Here is a 16,714-nt window from a genome sequence, read left to right on the forward strand (position 1 = left end):
TTAGATGCTGAAGGATGTTAAAGGACCGTGGGGTGGGACTAGGCCAGGAGGGTCCCAAGTGGCTGAATGCACCCTGGGATCTTGGACTTGTTTTGTCTGAGCCTCAGTTTGTCCACCTGTGAAAGGGGATCAATGGCACTGATGTCTGTCCTAAGGGAAGGAAGAGGTACCCTAGCCACCTGACCCTGGATCCACACAGCCCACAGGGTGAGCTGAGGAGATACCATTGAGATGACCTCAGCTGGCCTTGCCACATAGTTAGGGAAACTGAGGCATGGGGAAATCATGTGTGACAGAACCAGGTCACAGGGCTCTTTGCATTGGAAAGTCCCTAGAGTGTTCCGGTCTCCATCTCGGCTGCCCACCCTCACCTGTGCGGCTAACAGCAGAGCAACCTACTCCTTCCCGATCAGCTGCACATGTGCACACCGGCACCCCCAGTCCAGCTGCTGAAACCCCCTCCTGCCAGCAGCAGGGCTGACAGAGGGGAACATGAAGAGCTTCCCCAAGGCCACCCCCACACACACTCAGCAGTTCACAGCCCACTCCCCTAAACTGGTGGGAAGTGAGTCACTGCGAGTGGGAGGCAGGCAGGGGGAGTTGGGGGGAGAGAGCAGGACGGGACTTTTCCCCAGAATGCAGCAGGGCAGAATCAGCTATTCTTATCAGCCCCATCTCTACCGCTGCTGCTTTCCCCGGCTGGAAACAATGAGCACTGCTCTGTCCGTAGCACAGCACAGTACTCCAGAGGGGGTAGCGGCGGTGGTGACAGCTGCTACTGGGTATGGGACTCAGCTTGGCTCCTGTCTCCAGGGCCAACTCCCTGGCTGCAGACCTTGCTAACCTGTGTGGTATGCAGCACATGGTAGGCAGTAACCCGTGGGTATGTCAATGTGTACAAGGGTGGAGGACACCCTCCTCCTTATGCCTCTCCCTCAATGGACTTGAGGCATAGGAAACCCTCATATAGAATTTATACCAGTATCTGGTCTTTGTGTGTTTCATGTACTTGAATGTGCTGAATCCTGAAATGAACAGTTCATTTCACAGATGAGGTTGAGGCAAAGAGGCATCAACCTATTTGTTGACCCAACGGAAAGGGTAGAGCCAGGTGTCACCCACAGGCAGTCAGCTCAGACCTGGGCTCTCACCGCTGCTCCCCAGAGCTTTAGGAGGAAAGTGCAGTTGGAGACCACTAGCTCAGCTCCCAAAGAAGGGTTTCCAGGCGAGAAGTTGGAGGCTGGCCCTCGGGCCAGGAGCTATATAGCTCTGGTGACTGAGGACACTGCCTGCACAGCCTTCCGAATGACATCAAAGCCAGGATCTCCAAGACAGAGCAGGGGCTGCATCCTAGCCCCTGGTTCCATTTCCCAGCAGTGGAAGCAATGGCCCAAACCATCTTGTTCTGTAGTTCCTGCTTCCACAACCAGGGACAACCCAGGGAGGGCGGAGGAGTGGGGGCGTGGAAGGAAAGGTTCTTGCAGAGCCTAGATAGGCTTGCACGTGTGTGTGCGCAAGCACACACACCCTCTCCCTTCCCCATTGGTGGGCATGACACTGTTCAGAATGCGCACCTGCTTCTCCCAGGAGCCAGTAGCTCTGTCCCACTCAGTGCAAACTGGCAGCCGCTGTGCTTCCTGTGCATATGCTGCTCTCAGGTCTGCAAACCACACAGGGGCTGCCTCAGTCACTGCTGCTACAAAACAAGGCTGAACCTGACAGGAGGAAGATGGTGGTGTGCGGCCAGGCTCACTCAGCACCCTGGCCCTGCGCCACCTCCCCCTCTGTCTTTCTGATTGTCAGGCTCCAGCTTCTTCCCGATGACCTCTTTGGAGTTGAGAGTGCCTGGGCATGCCGATTCAGGAAGGGGAGAGGTCATGGTTTTGAAAGATAGATGGTTAGTTTCTGTTTACAGAGAGTTCCCAAAATACATCCATGCAAATTCCGACACTCACCCGCCCCACCCAGGATCTCTCTGGCCAAGGTCTGGGTGAGGCCAACTGTAGAAGGCTGCAGCCTGGGCAAGCAGCTGTGCACAGGATGGGCACTGCTATTTGCATAGTGTGATCTCAGTGGTGGGGGACAGGAGCGTTGTGCTGACGTGGCAGGTCCACAGACTGCTCTGCCAGCCCGTGTCCCAGGTCAGGAAACTAGAGAGTCGTTCTTGCAGTGAACTCCCACCTAAACCTGGAAAGAACCCCAGGGTTGCTTACAGAGGTGGGGTGTCCTAAGAGCCAAATACAAAGGGGATTGGACAAGTTAATGGGAAAAGGAAACCCACAGAGTGGTTCATTTGATGAGTAGGGTGTCAGATCCATGCACACACGATATGTACTTTCCATGAACTTTGCAAAGACTCCTTGCATTTGTATCCATGTAAGCGATGTGCACAGGTGAAGGTTGCACCCAGCTTCTTGGGCTTCACTCTGGCTCCTCTGGGGGCAGGAGGAAGGGGCCCCTCCTGTTGTTCTGGGACCAGTTCACCTCTAGCAGAGAGTAGACTGGACACCCCCATCCTCTTTCCAGCCCTCTCAGGTGCTGTGAGGCCTTGGGCAAGTTATTTGCCCTCTCTGGTCCTTTCCTCACTAACTGTATAAAGAGGTCCAAGCCCTGGCCCTCTGCACCCTGCAGCTCTAATCCTGGAACTCCTTCCTCTCTCTTTCCAGGGCAACTCTGTCCCAGCAGCCACCAAACGCTGCCTGTTGGTGCTCTGAGGTGTGGCCCTATCTCTGCATGGACAGTGTTTGGGCCTTTTGCTCGTGTTATGTCTGCATGCATGGTCATCCCAGAGCACTTTCAAAGTTGAGCTGACAGCATAGGAATTACAGCTGGTTACACAGTTCAGAAAATGCCACTGTCTTGGGTGGGGACCCCAGAGGCAAGCCCTGCAACAAGGATTGCTGTGAAAGTAGTGAGGAAGTGTCCCCTTAATGCTTCCACAGATGGAAGGGGTATGAGACAGGAAGGAACAGCAGCCAGTGCAGAGGGCAATAGGACCTGTCCTGTATCCCACAGGGAGCTCACATCAGGGTCAGGCAAGCTGGGATACCTGAGCTCTATGCGGATCTGTCAGCAATGAAACACTGCCCCAGGGGACCTGAATTTCCCAGGCATGGCTGTGTTCAGTTGTTTGGTTTCTAACAGCTTAACTTCCCCTATCTGAGATATGTTCTGGTGTGTGAATGGGGTCACTTCATACCTCCTCCACATACCCTGCCTCATTTAGTCTTCTTAACAACCCTCAGATGTTAGGAGGCTTAAGTTGTTGACAAGATCACTTATTTGCCCAGGAGTCACTAATAAGCCCTGAGTTTCCACGAGGTTCATAGTAGAGAGCTAGATGAGAATCATTCCTCATCAGGTAATGTTTATGCACTGTCACATGCCAGGTACTGTGCAAGCTATGAAAACACAGTGCCCAGCAGGACAGCCCTAGGACTACCACCTCCACTGAAAGGTTGTCCCCAGCTAGTCCGGGAAAGTCTAAGGCCACACCCTGGGCATCTAGGCTCCTCACCCACCTAACACTGCACACCTGGCTCCATCCCCACAGGTGATTGTGTACGTGGAAGACGTCAATGATGAGGCCCCGGTGTTCACGCAGCAACAGTACAGCCGCCTGGGGCTTCGCGAGACCGCGGGCATTGGCACTTCTGTTACTGTCGTCCGAGCCACAGACCGAGACACTGGTGAGTTGGGCAGTGGAAGGTAGCAGTGTCCCACTGCTCAGAATGTCCCCTGCCTAAGCTTGTCCCTGGTTGGGGGATGGGCTGTCATCCTCTGTGCCTCTGTCTTCCGCCATTCAGCTGCTCCCAAGCCAGGGAGCGGGGGTTGTAGGACTGTCTTGATTACCCCCACCAGATGCCCAAGCCCATAGAGCTGGGAGTCCAGGGAGTTGTCCATGTGACAAACTTGAGAAGCCCAGGTATATTGGCTAGCGTACAGCTGTGGGCAGGCCAGGACTGAGAAAGACCAAGGGCCTTTGTGAGAAGGCTGACTCAGAGCCGGGTACAAGCAGGCCTCCCGAGGGGCAGTGGTCTGCCCTAAAGGCCGCCTGAGCCTGCTGAGGCCCCTGTGCCCCAGCAGCGGTCACAACCAGCAGGTACAGCCTCTGCACAGGGTGCAGCCCCCAGTCCAGGACATGGCCAGAGAGCAGCTTTTTCTTGGGGTCCACGCAGAGGCACCCTAGGCTCCTCCTGCTTTCCCTAGAAATTGCCTTACCTCATGTCAGCTGCCTCTGGCTGCTCCCACCCCATTTCCCAGTTCCCAGCTCACCTGTGGCCAGGCCAGAGGGCAGGGGAGGGAGGGAGGGAGGGAAGGATGTATTTGAACTTTCTCTAGCACCGGGTTCTTTCTCAGCAGAGGGTTTCCACAGTGTAGGTCCCATCTGGTACCATGGCCTCATGGCACATAGCTTTGGTTTGGGTCATGCAAGCCTTTGAGAAACTCGATAAAGTTACTGATCTCCCCCAGAAAAATGCTTGCCTCTCAGTGTTTTGCAAACACTTTCAAGAAGCTCTCAATTACAGCCATTCTCTCAAAGCCTGTGGACTTGAGCTGTGTCCCAGCACCAGCTCCAGGTGAAAGGTGCAGCATAGCATAGCGATTAGGGTGTAGGAAGTGGGGAGCAGAGGACACTGAAACCCTTTGTTCAGAGAGATAGGTGAGGGCTGGGTCTCCTCTCAGGATGCTGCTTCTAATGCTTGTAGCTCAAAGCCCCTCTACAAGAGACCCTTAATCCCCTCCTCTTCTGCTTATCCAAATGCCCAAGAGAGGTGCCTAGGCCAGACTCCACAGAGCCTAGTCTGTAAGGCCTGGGATCTGCTGCCCAAATCATCCTTGACCTCATCCTCTGCCATACCCCTTGGGAGGATCTGGCCCCAGGGGAGTGCAGTGCAGACTGGCCCCTGGCCTTGGCCCTCAGGGACAGCACCAAGTGTAGTGCTGGTAGCTGGAGCAGTCCTGGAGCTGTCTCCCACCTCATTAGGACCACACAGCCCAGCCTGTGTGTGTATGTGCACTCTGCAGGAGCTGGCGGCCTGGTGAATTACCACATCCTGTCGGGCGCAGAAGGCAAGTTCGAGATTGATGAGAGTACGGGGCTCATCGTCACAGTGGACTATTTGGACTACGAGACCAAAACCAGCTACCTGATGAATGTATCCGCCACCGACCAGGCACCCCCCTTCCACCGGGGCTTCTGCACCGTCTACGTCACTCTGCTCAATGAGCTGGATGAGGCTGTGCAGTTCACCAACGCCTCCTATGAGGCTGTCATCTGGGAGAACGTGGCCCTGGGCACAGAGATCGTGCGTGTGCAAGCCTTCTCTATTGACAACCTCAACCAGATTGGCTACCGCTTTGACGCGCACACCAGTGCCCAGGCCAAGGCCCTCTTTAAGATCGATGCTGTCACGGTGAGGGCCCGGAGCAGGCACTGCCTGCTCACTACCACCCATCCCTGACACACACACTCAATGCTGTCCTTGCTACCAAAAGTGCAAGTGCCTGACAGCTGAGGCCGACTATGGTCCTACTGTGGTCACACCACTACAGACTGAGGTCTGGTCACCAAATGTCATGGGGGTGGGGCTCTATGGACACCAGCCAAGTATTTTGCCACCCAGCTGGCTCCTGAGCCCTGTGCCCAGAGTCCGTGTAAACGGTGAAGGGCATGGTCACTCCCATGCCCGCAAATAGCTCCACAGAAGACACCAGGAGACCAAGTGTCCTGCAGAGGGGCCCCAGCCTAATGCTAGGGGACTGAGTGTTCCACAGGGGAGCTTCTCAATGGCCAATGTCGGGTTAGAGCTGGCCTGACGCTGGGGGAACCTGATGTCCCATGGGGGCTCCAACCCAACACTGGCCATTGGGAGAGCCCCAGGTACAAGGCTCTGTCCCATGGGACTGCCCCCATTCCAGCATCCATCCCAAGCCTCTGGCAGTTTGCCTTGTGCCTCTGACCACCCAGCTCCAGGATGCCTCCTGTGGATACATCCCTGGTTGCTGTAACTGCTGGATCATCTTCTGGGACACAAGACAACACTGGGGTCAGCACGGTCAGTTTCTTGCCAAGGCCCATCCTGGAGAATACCTACAACCTGTTGCTAAGAAGCATGGGCTAGGCTGGGAACAAGTGTGAGCCACCTCCGCAGCCTCCAAGGGCCTCCATGTGCTCAGCTTTCCAGCATCTTCTGAGCAGAGAGCTTTGTGAAATGCTCTCTCCCTGCCCCATGCAAGAGCAGCTGATATGAACTTAGCCTTCAGGCCCGCTCCCTTCCCAGGAGGCTGGGATGAGGCTGAGGGCCAAGCTTCTAACTCCTTCTGTTCCTACCAGGAGCTGCCTCACTGGGACAAAAACAATCCTGTCACCCATAGGTTCCAAACTATGCAAAGCTAGGTCAGGAACTGGGGTCAGAGACTGCCCCTGAGAGCAGAAGAGTCTCTAGGACCCCTGTTACTGGGGACATTGCACCTGTTTGGAGGGACTCTGCTAGGCATTGGGGCCAAAGACCAAATACTTGGTTCTTATGACACCATCACAGGAAGCTATGTAAGGCATCCTATTTCCCTTTTTACCTTAGCTGTTGGGAAGCTCCTATGTGAATCTGTGCATCATGTGGCATGGTGACTGGCACAGCTATCTCTAGTCTGGCTCATACTCCCCTGTCCTTGCTGAGTGTGTCTTTTGCCAGAAGCCTTTCCTTGTGAATAGGCAAGGCAGGCACAGGTCCCTGCAGTGTGCCCAGCCTTGCCCTTGGGAACATATGGAATTTAAGCATGGGCAAGACCTTTCCTGGTGTTCTAAGAGGCTTTGGGCTAGGAGTTAAAGTGGATTCATCAAGGGAGTGAATCCAAGCATCTCGGAGAAGTTGGGGGAAAGAACTATGACAGATAGGAGAGCAGCCATCCCTGGTTGGAAAGCAGGAAGTGTTCCTGGAAGAGGTGACGTCCAAGTGGGCTTTGAGAGGAAAGTCGAATTGCATAAACTTTGGCTCATACAGAAGTTGTGCCAGGCAGAGGGGGTGGCGTGGAGGTGGGAGGTGGGCAGGGGCAGGTAAGGCTACAGTAGGGGCCTGTAGGAATGGGACAGAGGTGACCTGGTAGAGACTTCTGTCACTTAGCCACATGGGCCATTCTCTGCAGGGCGTGATCACCGTCAAGGGCCTGGTGGACCGTGAGAAGGGTGACTTCTACACTTTGACAGTGGTAGCAGATGACGGTAGCCCCAAAATGGACTCCACTGTGGTGAGTGGGTGCCCCGTGGAAGCCCCGTTGTTGCAGTCCATGCCCACCCCAGGATGCTCCCAGACTCACAGGAACATAGGATCCTGGCAGTCGGCAGGGAGAACAGTGTCACATATGGCTCCATCACAGCCGCCAAGTAGGCTAGGTGAGGCTACCACCCATGGGGTGGCAGCCCGGGCAGTCCACCTGGGAGGAGTAGGGCCAAGGGGTCCACACTGTTGACCGTCTGCTTTCTTCTTTTTTTGTCTGCTGCCCCTCCTGTTGATGCTGCCTACAGAAGGTGAGTGGCCTGCAAGGTGAGGTTGCCCTGAGCCAGCAGCTGTGGCTAGTGCTGGCTTGGCTGCAGATGGCCTGGGCTTTTCCTCTGCTCCTCTGGAGAGAATGTGGGTGCCAATGGCACATCCCTACATCCACCCTGGATGATAGCCCCAGGCTGTCCGTTCTATGCCTGCAGTGCAGGCCCCTTACCCCTGGCTGGTCCCTCTGCATCCTGCTCAGTCTTCGTAGGGTCCCAGGGTAGGAGGTGCCTTAACAAAAGAGCAGCTGCGACAATGGAAGGAACCCTGAGACCCCAACCCAGCTCCGTTTCTGCCTGCCTGGGTGAAGTGGGCAAGCTGCTTGATTTCTCTGGGCTTCCCTTCCGGTGGATCTGAAATGAGGGTGGAGCCAGCAGCTAGGAAGTCCTGGACACAGTGTGATCCAAGTGTACTCGGTCCCCTGAGGGGCCTTGGCTGCCAAATCTATAAAAGCTCCCTGAGGGTTGTACCAGGGTGCATGTGATGGGGTGCATGGTGCTAGGGCCTGGGGAGTACTCAGAGAAGGCAGCTGGGGCCCCCAGGAGAAGGTGGTGTGCTGGGGCAAGGATGACTGGGGTGGTCCTCAGCAGGGAAGGTAGGCTGCAGATGGGGTCAGGGGCCCCTGTTGCGATCACAAGCTCATTCAGCCATCAGAAACCTGGACACAGCCTGGTAGGCCGGACACCCTCTGTAGTCCATGAGGGTGTCCTGCCTGCTGTCAGCCACACTTCTCTCCCTGCCAAAACCTTTCACTGAGCCATGGGGAGAAAGGCCAACCTGGTGTCCAGACCAAAGTCAAACTCAACCTCCCGGAAGACCTGGGCCCCACAGCCAAGCCAAACCCAGAGGTCTCCTCCATCCCTGGGGCCAGCTGGGATGCAGGAGGCTGTGGGGACCAGTAAACCCCAGAGACTCCAGAAGGCAGCTGGCGGAGAGGGACCTGGATGACAAGTAGTGTAACCTGTGGCCTGCAGCTCCCAACTAGGGGATCTGAGCCTGAGAGAGGTTAGTGGAGTCCTTGTCCCAGCCTCCAAGGTTACATCTACAGAATGGGCCCAGCTGGTGGTCAGTCCTTGGGTGGGCGATGCCCACTGAGACCAACCCCCTCACTGCAATCCTGGCAGTCACGTCCTCTGTGTGGCCAGTAGGAGCATCAAAGCACATAGCCCTAACCAGGGCCCACCACTTACGCAGTCCTGGGGAAGTCCCATTGCCACCAGGAAGCAGGACCCATCCCCCATACTCTGCCTCAGCTTCCCCTGCCTGCTGCCCTACAGGCACCAGACCCTACAGGGATGGGTCCCCTCAAAGGGGTGACACCATTTCCTCCGCAAACCACAGCTCACCTCCACCTGGCTCCCCCCGTCCCAGCAGCCCCTGCAACCCAGAGGGTAGCAAAGCAGAGAAGGGGCAGCCAGGGTGCAGGGTGTAGGGGAGCCCTGGGTGGCATCCTTGGACCTTCCAAGAACTGAGACCCCTGGGGAAACCCTGCTCACCTTGGCACTTGTCCTTCTTCCACATCCTCATCAGGGCCAAGCTCTATTCCAAACCCAGATACAGCACAGTCCTCCCAAGCAGCAAACAGAGGAGAGAACCTGATCCAGTTATTACATGATAGGGAATGCTTGCCCCAAAAGCACGCCTGCAAAAGGATCCCAGGAAATCTAGGAGGGTTCCCCTTGGGAGGTGATTCAGACCATGATCTACAGAATGCAGAGGAATGCCACAGTGAGGGAGGAAGAGGGTCTCAGGTGGAGGGAACATTGTGTGCAAAGGTTCTGTGCTGTGAGCAGACAGCATAGGGGAAGCCTTGACCAGAGTCCAGGCATTCAGGAGGGGCCTGGTCCCAGAGGCCTGGTTTGTTGTCATCCTGAGAACAGCATAGCAGGTGCTGCTGTCCCCATCTTCCCACTGAGCAGCCTGGGACTCTGGGACTTCCAGGAATTCCCTGAGCAGAATTCCTGGTAGACAAACAGGAAATCGTATCTGCCTTCCAGGTGAGAAGCAGAGATAAGCCTGAACTGTTACCATCCCAGGGCACCACTGGGGGTTCCTGTTTTGGTTTTCAACTAGAGAAGTTGATCCTGCAGACTCCTGTAGCCAGTGAGTGGTTGCAGGAACTGCCTCCTGCTGCACCCTGCCATTCCCCACCCCACGTTCCTAACAGCCCCCAGAGGTGGGCCAGCTAACGAGGTGGGGAGATGAGCACGTCTTGCTCACCCATGCACACAGTGTGGCCTTGGGTCCTGGACAGGCCTGGTAGCCCCTGCCAGAAGGCAGGACACACCTGGGGTTTCTGAAACCTGCACCCTTACCTGCTCCCATCCCCTCACCAGCAGATAGAAGGACCCCCGCGGGCTGAGCCTCTGTGGCCTGTGGCCATCTGCAGGCCTGAGCCCTCACCACCAGGGGCCTGATCTCTATGGGCCACAGGAAGCCTGAATCATGGGAACACAGAAGCCATGCTGCTTGGATGCAGTGTGTACAGTGTCTGATTGTCACCTGACCACTGGAATTGTACCTCCCTTCCCCACTGGTCACCCAGGAGCACCAAGTCACCTGTGGTTCCCACCTGCCCCCAGCCCTAGGCTTCCCTTCCCTTCAAGGTAGAGGTGGCAGACAGGCCTTTGGACAAGCTCAGTGCCAGCCATATCACTTACCTACTCACACCTGCCACCTGACTCTATTACCTGCTGACCGATTCCACTTGGAATTCCAAAGACCTGGTTTCTCCTGAAAGATAGGGAACCATGTGATGGCAGCTGCCATTCCCAGCCTCCTCCCACTTTGTTTAGGTTTTGTGTTTAAGATTTGTTTTATTTAATTGAAAACAGAGAAAGAGATCTACTATCCGCTGGTTAACCCCTCTACCAAGTAATCACAATGGCCAGGGCTGGGCCAGGCTGAAGCCAGAAGCTTCTTTTCATATCAGTACACGGACCCAAGCATTTGGGGCATCCTCTGCTGCTTTCCCAGGCACGTTAGCAGGGAAATGGATCAGAAATGGAGCAGCCAGGACTAGAACTGGCACTTTTATAGAGGATGCCACTGTCTTAGGCAGTGAGCTAATCCATTGTGCCATGACACCAGCCCCTCCTGCATAGGTAGAGCTAGGGCTAGGCTTTCCACCAATCCCAGGCCCACCACCTCCTAGCATCTCCCCTCACACCTTCCGTGTGCTGTCCTGGCGTGTGCACGATCCCCACTCCCAGCCCAAGGCAGGAACAGAGCTTGGGCATCCTTTGTGAAGCCTCTGAGCTTGGGAGCCAAGCACTGGCCACGCTAGGCCTGGGGAGGAGGAGGGACCAGTAGGCTGTGGTGTGTTTATTTGCTCCCAGGTCTACATCACAGTGCTAGATGAGAATGACAACAGTCCCCGCTTCGACGTCACCTCTGACTCGGCTGTCAGTGTATTCGAGGACTGTCCCGTGGGTCAGCGTGTAGCCACCGTCAAGGCCCGTGACCCCGATGCTGGCAGCAATGGACAGGTAGGTGCTCAGTGGCCCGGCCAGGATCTGCCTGTCTGTGGGGCTGCTGTGGCTGCTCCCATGAATGAGACATCTGAGCTGTCCATGCCCCGCCGTCAGTCAGGACCATCATGAGGGAGGAGGGTGAGGCATAGCTGCCCTGTGAAGTTGTGCAACCCTGTCTGCAGCCAGTGCAAATGAGTCCAGCCAGTGCAAATGAGTCCAGGATGATCACTGCCCAACCCTACAGAAAGGCAAAGTGAGGGCCTGACTTTTCTAGGCGTTGCCATCCCCATGTCTACAACCCACAGGGCACCTGGCACCTTCTAGGCCACTCCTGCCCCTGTATTCCAAATCCCCATGTGGTCCTACCCTCCTCATTTGGGCACACAGGATGTGGGGGGTGGATTCTCATTGGTGCCCACACCACTTTCACCTGTTCTGGGAACTGGGTGGGAAGGGGGTGGCAGGGGATCCTGGCTTTGGGTCAGAAGAACAAGGGTCTGAGTCTTTAGCACTGACAAGTCCATGGCCCTGGCCAGCTGTTGTATGTAGCCAACCCCCCTCTGGAAACTATGGGGCACTGCCCTCGTGGCAGGGATGTGGCAGAGCCATATCCACTAGCACCCCCATGATTCCACAGCATGTGTCTATTTTTGGAGCTTAAGTGCTGTCCCCTCTGCCAGAGACTACCCCTGGCCCACTCCCTGATCCCCCAGCTCAGGCATCTGCCACAGCCCAAACTCCCTCATGATCCCACTCCCTACTGTTGCACAGTGCCCCTGCTAAACACACAGCCCAGGCCTGGTGAGTACATGGCAACCAGACCTGCCACTTAGTCTGACCTGTCTACTTCTCTTCCTCCCTCCTCCCTCTCAGGTGGTCTTCTCCCTGGCCTCGGGCAATGTCGGCAGGGCCTTTGAGATTATCACCACCAATGACTCCATTGGCGAAGTGTTTGTGGCCAGGCCCTTGGACAGAGAAGAATTGGACCACTACATCCTCAAGGTGGGGACAGACCCTGGACTGCTTATTGCTGACTGCCCATCAGCCTGTTGCCACCACTGACCTGGGACAAGCTGTACCCTTCAGGGCCTAGGGCACACACAGGGCACACTGGAAGGTGACCAGACAGAGGCCACTGGACCCTGGGAGGAAGTGGCCAGGCACCTGCTCCTGCTGATGGGAGAGAAGCCTGGCAGATCCCCATGCTGCCCCTGAATCCTATGTGATGTTGGGCCACTGACTGACCCTGCCTGGGCCTCAGTTTCCTTACCTGTTCCATGGGCCCAAAGTTCCAACCTGGCCTGCATATGCTGCTGGTCACAGTGGCCAGTGTTTGCTGAGGTGTCTCTGGGTATGTGGGCTTCAATGTAACTGCTGGTGCCCCTAAGCCAGACCTCCTAGGAATAGCCTCAGCCTCTAACGAGGGTCTCTGCGCTCATTACTGAAAAACTGATTAGAGCTCCATCCTCCCTTGCCAAGGACCAAATAGAGCTTAGTATAGGCAGGAACCTTAGGCCAGGTTCAGGCCCAAAGTCATGGTCAGGAACAGTCAGAAGACAAAGACTCAGGCATACCATGAGGATGGGGCCAGGATGATATACAGCATGGGCAGGAGGGGAGAGTTTCAGGAGGATTACACACACACACACACACACACACACACACCCCTCCGAGGGCAGGGAGGGAATCCTGTGAGCTACACAGACCCAGTCCTGTCCCCAGCCTGCAACTGACTCAGTCCTTCCCATCCCCTTCCTCCTCCTCGCAGGTTGTAGCTTCTGACCGGGGCACTCCTCCACAGAAGAAGGACCACATCCTGCAGGTGACCATCTTGGATGTGAACGACAACCCACCAGTGATCGAGAGCCCTTCCGGCTATAATGTCAGCGTGAATGAGGTGAGGGCTCCCACATCTGCACACTAGAGCTCTGAGCCGTTCCTGAGCACCTGCTGACACCTGTGTCTTGCCCACTGACCCCTCAGAACCAGAAGTGGGGGAATGACTCCCTCCTAATCATAGCCCAAAGCTCCCTACCCCCTGTATCCTGGAATTCCAGGGTAGATATTCAGAGGAGGGGGTAAGGAAGGTCTCCTGCCAGGCTGTGGACCAAACCTTGCCTCCAGAGACTGGTATATGAAGAAATCTATTTATTTCTCAGTCCTGAGCTTGAGGCATCCTGGGAGATGCTGGGAAGGCATCCACCCCAGCTTCACTGGGGCCACACATCAGGGTGAAAGCTAACGAGGGCAGTGTAGCTTGGGGCAGAATCCATTGGGCCATGTAGACTTGCAGGCCTTCCTTTCCTGTGCCTCAGTTTTCACATCTGCCGGTGGGATTGATGCCAGGTCAGTGAGGGGCTGATGAGCCAATACAGGCTCCAGTCCACATGGTAGATGCCTACAGAACCCACCACATCCATGCTTGGTGTCCTCACTGTTGCTCTGGAACAAGGCTGTCAGGGAGTACAAATGCAGTCTTTGGGCTGTCAGGGACTGAAGCTAACCTGGGCCCCAAAGGTTCTGAATCCCAGCTGACCTCTTTTCGTACTATCCTCACAGAACGTGGGCGGGGGTACCGCCGTGGTCCAGGTGAGAGCCACTGACCGTGACATCGGTATCAACAGCGTCCTGTCTTACTACATCACTGAGGGCAACGAGGACATGACCTTCCGCATAGACCGCATCAGCGGTGAAATTGCCACCCGGCCTGCCCCTCCAGACCGTGAACGCCAAAGCTTCTACCACCTGGTGATCACTGTGGAGGATGAGGGCACCCCCACCCTGTCGGTGAGTGTGGGGGCAGTCACTGAGGGGCCAGGATGGGCCGAGGCAGCTCCGACTTCCGTGCGGACAGGGAGGGAATTGCATGTAGCAGCGATTCCTGAGCTGTGCCACGAGTCTGCCACCCTGTTGTGCGTGCATCAGGGTCTTCAACCATTCTGAATCTCTGTACAGTCCCATTGACTGTTGCAGCACAGCCGTATGAGGTGGTATGTCTGGGTGTGGCCCAAGGAGCAGACAGAAGTTGAATTCAGCCAAGGTTGGTGCTGGGCAGTGCTGCTCCCTATGCTGATGCTCTCGCCCCCTTCCCCTACACTGTGGCATGTCAGTACAGCACATTAGGGCTGGGAGGAACTGATGCCTATGGTGGAGTTTGATGTTCGAATGAATGGGGCCACTGTTCCCAGCAAGGTTTGAGTTTTGGATAAGGTGTGGGTATAAGGGCTTGGATGGTGACAGTGCAGGGCATGCCAGGCTACAGTGGGAGTCATTGATAAACTGAGAGTGAGGAAGTGGTGCTGAGAGCCCTGTGGGCTGGGTGCATGGCTAGTGAGCCAACTGGCTCAATTTTAAGCCAATCTCACAATACCAGTTTTGTCATCTGCAAGAGGGAAAGAGTATTTACTGCTCAGGTATCAGCTGGGGGAACCTTTGGTAAACCAGAGGAAGGGGGCTATGTCTGTTCTTTATCACCACCATTGCACTGCATCACTAAACCAAATGCTGCAGAGGGTCTGGCCCGGTGGGCTGGTGACTGACTGGACTTAGCTGGGTGTTCTTGTAGTCCCCCCAGGGTGCTTTCCTGCACCTGTGGGTAACTGTGTGTTGACTGAGGGCTGTGCCTCTGGGAGTTGCTGGGTCATCAGCTAGTATGCCAGGGTAGTTCCATGCCTGTTCCCATGGCACTGGAGAGGGTACAGTGGGAGACAGAAGAAGCAGGCAAGGCATGACTTCCATAGCATTCTCTTGATCAAAGCAAACATTAAGGCTACCCCAGGTTCAAGATACAGGAACATAAATACCACTGTTTAAAAGAAAAAAGGGGCAGAATATTGGAAAGAGTGTGGCTCCACAGAGGGGGAGAGGAGCAACGACACCCTCGCAGTCTCTCCCCTGCCAGGGCTCTCATGGCAAAGAAGGCCTCAGCCCTGCCCTCCCCCTCAGCAGGGGCACTGTGGGAGATGCAGGCAGGGCATCCCTGGGGAATGTGGTGGAATCTGGGCCAGTACTCCCAGGAACTTAGGAAATGGCCATTCATACCAGTGGAGCTAGCCAAATGAGCATTTACAGGTGATATGGAACAAGCTGGGAGTGGGGCGGGGAAGTAGAGGTGACATGTACAGTGGTACCACAGTGGAACTCAGCCTGAACATCACCCTTCCTCCGCCGTTCCTAACCTCAGATGATTCATCTTCCTGGTCATCCCTCTGAGAGCATTTAAAAATGTGTTTGGTTACAAGTAAACTTAACTGTGGAGTCATATATAAATCAGAGTGAACTTTTTTGCATAACAAATTCTGGAGGGAATTACAAATGTTAGTGTCATGCTCAGTGATGTCAGAATTTGAGTGTCTCGGCCTTCCCTTCATGGCTACAAGAGAGCTGCTATGGCTACGGCCGTCAAGTCAGCCTTGGATCCTTTGCCAGAACTTCTGCGTCCTGAGCAGGAAGGTGAAAGCTTTTCCAGAAAGCTTTTCCCCCTCCAGCACTTTACTGTGTCTCATTGGTCAGAAGTGAATCATGTGGGCACCCCTAGCTACAGGGAGGTGAGAGAAAAATGAGGTGCAGGTTTGTCACCTTTGGCTTATTCCTCAATGGGTGGAGGGTGCTCTGTCACTGCCCACAGGCAGAATCAGTACTCTGTAGGTAAAGGAAGAGGTAGGGAATAGGTTTTGAGGGACCATCTGCCAGCATTTGGCACCTGCCCTTCTGCATCCCAACCTGGGCCAGTCAGCACATCTTTCCTTCCCCTCCACACGTTCTCACGTTCCCTCATTTTGCAGGGAGGCAGCCAAGGGGACAGTGGGCTCTGTGACCTTCCAACATGCTGAGGTGTAGAAGCAAAACTGGGCCTCCTTTTGGGTCCCTGGGAGAAACAGGAAGTCACTGTGGCCACAAGAACCACCAGGAATAGGGGCCACCATTCAGGGGACTCCTGCAAATCATGGGATGGGTGTGCAAAAGGAGAAGACACTGCCAGCCCTGTAGGAGCGAGTAGAGTCCCAAGCAGCACACGGCCATCCCTCCTGAGGAGCCGGGATGGTTAGCAGGAGCCAGGGCAGGCCCCCTGGCTGTCCTCTGCATCCCAGCTGCTCTCATACCCATGCCTAACCTGGCTGGAGGACAGGGGTGTGTCTAAGAGGGGTTCATCCACTCAATACCACCTCTGTAGCAGGTGTGCTAGGGTGGGAGAGCAGGCAGGGACCTGAGAGTTCTAACTGCCATGCCACAGATGCTGGGTACCAGGACTTGGGGTGGCTCTTCAAAGAAAGAATCCTGTATGTCCCTGTCTTAAAGGATGCAGCTTTCTAAAAGCAGTGCCTAGCACTCTGCTGCCAACAGCTTCCTCAAAGCCTAGGAAACCCCCACATCTGAGCCACCCTCCCTCCTCCCCGCCCCCGCCACAGCTCCACTTTCCTCCAAGTCCCCTCCAGCAGCTTCCTGAGCTCTACCGGACATTCCAGCAAACAGCCTGGGCCACCTCTGCCCAGCCCTTGTTCCACAGGCTCAGAGTAAGCTGAGCATGCCAAAGCCATGGGAGCCAGTCCCAGGCCTTCCCCACACGTGTGCCAACTGGCCAGGGAAGCCTCTGCCCTCCATCCAGGTCCAGGCTGTGGTCAAGAAGGCCAGGCTTGGTGGAGGGATCGGAATCAGGAAGGCCACCCCCACTCCCTGCTGGAGGAAGGGCCAGGCCCA

General features: G+C 55.6%; 1 protein-coding gene across 2 annotated transcripts in view; it reads left to right on the forward strand.

The window, feature by feature from the left end:
- CDH23 (cadherin related 23) overlaps positions 1-16,714 on the forward strand; it is a 307,817-nt gene that overhangs the window by 236,375 nt on the left and 54,728 nt on the right. For both annotated transcript variants that reach the window (XM_040975899.1, XM_040975900.1), the window contains 8 exons: positions 3,554-3,689; positions 5,029-5,417; positions 7,147-7,248; positions 7,526-7,528; positions 10,883-11,032; positions 11,891-12,019; positions 12,786-12,914; positions 13,577-13,804. In XM_040975899.1, the coding sequence (XP_040831833.1) occupies positions 3,554-3,689; positions 5,029-5,417; positions 7,147-7,248; positions 7,526-7,528; positions 10,883-11,032; positions 11,891-12,019; positions 12,786-12,914; positions 13,577-13,804 (1,266 nt within the window). The remainder of the gene's footprint in view (positions 1-3,553; positions 3,690-5,028; positions 5,418-7,146; positions 7,249-7,525; positions 7,529-10,882; positions 11,033-11,890; positions 12,020-12,785; positions 12,915-13,576; positions 13,805-16,714) is intronic.

This window comes from Ochotona curzoniae, unplaced genomic scaffold (genome assembly GCF_017591425.1).
Source record: "Ochotona curzoniae isolate NIBS_2020 unplaced genomic scaffold, NIBS_Ocur_1.0 contig_2692, whole genome shotgun sequence".
In the NCBI taxonomy this organism is placed as follows: domain Eukaryota; kingdom Metazoa; phylum Chordata; class Mammalia; order Lagomorpha; family Ochotonidae; genus Ochotona; species Ochotona curzoniae.